Source organism: Buceros rhinoceros, unplaced genomic scaffold, assembly GCF_000710305.1.
Source record: "Buceros rhinoceros silvestris isolate BGI_N320 unplaced genomic scaffold, ASM71030v1 scaffold21529, whole genome shotgun sequence".
Lineage (NCBI taxonomy): Eukaryota > Metazoa > Chordata > Aves > Bucerotiformes > Bucerotidae > Buceros > Buceros rhinoceros.
In genome coordinates, this window is record NW_010431225.1 from 1 (window position 1) to 1,693 (window position 1,693).

The following is a 1,693-nucleotide window of genomic DNA, read 5'->3' on the forward strand; positions in this document are numbered from 1 at the left end:
GCGGCCTCGCAGGTACCGCCAGCGGGCGGGGCTGCGGGGTCGGGCCTCGCTGGGGCTCACCGGGGGTCTCACCAGCTGCCTGCCCCACAGGTAGAGATGCCACCAGAGCGTTTGCCACCGGTGACTTCACCCCGGCGGGGCTGGTGGACGATGTGTCGGCGCTGTCGCCGGGCGAGATGCTGGCCGTCCAGGGCTGGCTGGCCTTTTACCCGGTGACTTCACCCCGGCGGGGCTGGTGGACGATGTGTCGGCGCTGTCGCCGGGCGAGATGCTGGCCGTCCCGAGCTGGCTGTCCTTCTACGGCGACAACTACGAGCCCGTGGGTAGGTGGTTCGGGCCGGGGTGACCACACGCAAGGGAAACGCATACGGAGGAGAGTGGGCAGACCTGCAGGAGGTCGCGGGACTCTGCGCTGCGTGGCGCTGGGTTTTGTCCATGTGTCCCCCTTGGTGCTACTGGAGACCAACATACTGAAAGCTGTGAGCGATCAGCCTGAGCGGCTGGTGAACCAGACCTAGTCTGAGGTCAGCTTTCCTCCGGTGAAGCTGAGCAGTCTTCCTGCCCTGGGCTGTCAGCTGCCGCTCTCTGCCCTGCTTTTATTCACCTCTGCTGAGCAGAGGTCAGGGAGGACTGCGGGTGCTGAAACGAGCAGGACTCAGAGGCTGTAGGGGCAGCAGTGCAGGGAAACTGTTTTGGGGAATGAGTTGCACGGGTGGGAAAGACATGTGGGTTCTGCATCTGGAAGTGGCATTGACTTCCTGATCTTTAATGAGCCTCTGCCTAAGCTTGTCCCGTGTGGGTTTATTAATACAGATAGAATGCTGTGTGATCCAAGAACAGAAGAGATGTGAGCTCAGCTCAGTTTAAAAATTGGGCCACAGCGAGATCCTCCTTTTTGTGTCTTTAAATAATTTTTTGAGAAAAACAGAACTATTAATTTTCCCTGCCTGGAAACAGTGCTCTTAACGGATCTTCTTTCCCAGGGAAGCTGGTGGGCAGATTCTACGATGAAAATGGGGCACCGACCGAAGCCTTAAGGCAGGCCGAGGCTGCGATCGAGGAAGCTCTGAAGTTCCAAGCAGAAAGCGAGCAAAGGAAGCAGCAGTTTCCACTCTGCAACTCTGAATGGAGCTCTAAGGGCAGCCGGTTCTGGTGCTCCAGACAGAGGTAAGATCTGCCTTCCTGCCATTGTGCTTGGGATCAGAGCTTTTCTGCCCTTCTTTTTGGATGCCCTGAGCTCTGTCATCGCTACTCCTAGAAAGAGTAGCATAGGAAGATGTCCCAGCCAGTATAGAGGTATCGGAATGCTGTGGGATGCAGGCTGTGGGGAGCAAAGCCTACCTCAGCGAGGGTGTCGTCAGCTCTAACTGCCCCATCGTCTTGTTTTTTACCTAATGATTCTCAATCTGTTGGAAGCATTTTCACAGGTTTTAGTTGTAACTTATTTTAATTTTCCATTCTTAGTGGGGGAGTGAGCAGGGACTGGACCGGGGTCCCGCGGAAGCTGTACCAACCAGGGTCAAGGGGGAGTCGCTGCGTGTGTGTGAGGACCACCGGTCCCCCGTGGGGGCAGCCGGACTCTGCTGAGCACGATGACAGGGGTGACCTAGATAACCCTCACCTGGAGGAGTACAGTGGCTGCCATCCACTGGGCCAGCAGTGTGTGCTGGCCCCGTGGGTCGGGCGCTGGGTC

The 1,693-nt window shown here is 57.4% G+C and overlaps 1 protein-coding gene across 1 annotated transcript in view; it reads left to right on the top strand.

Annotated features, from left to right (window-relative positions):
* Window positions 1-95: 95 nt before the first annotated feature.
* LOC104499805 (neuferricin) overlaps window positions 96-1,693 on the top strand; it is a 4,037-nt gene continuing 2,439 nt past the window's right edge. The window contains exons 1-4 of the mRNA XM_010143360.1: window positions 96-185; window positions 269-323; window positions 984-1,167; window positions 1,465-1,674. Coding sequence (XP_010141662.1) covers window positions 177-185; window positions 269-323; window positions 984-1,167; window positions 1,465-1,674 — 458 coding nt within the window. The 5' untranslated portion in view covers window positions 96-176. The remainder of the gene's footprint in view (window positions 186-268; window positions 324-983; window positions 1,168-1,464; window positions 1,675-1,693) is intronic.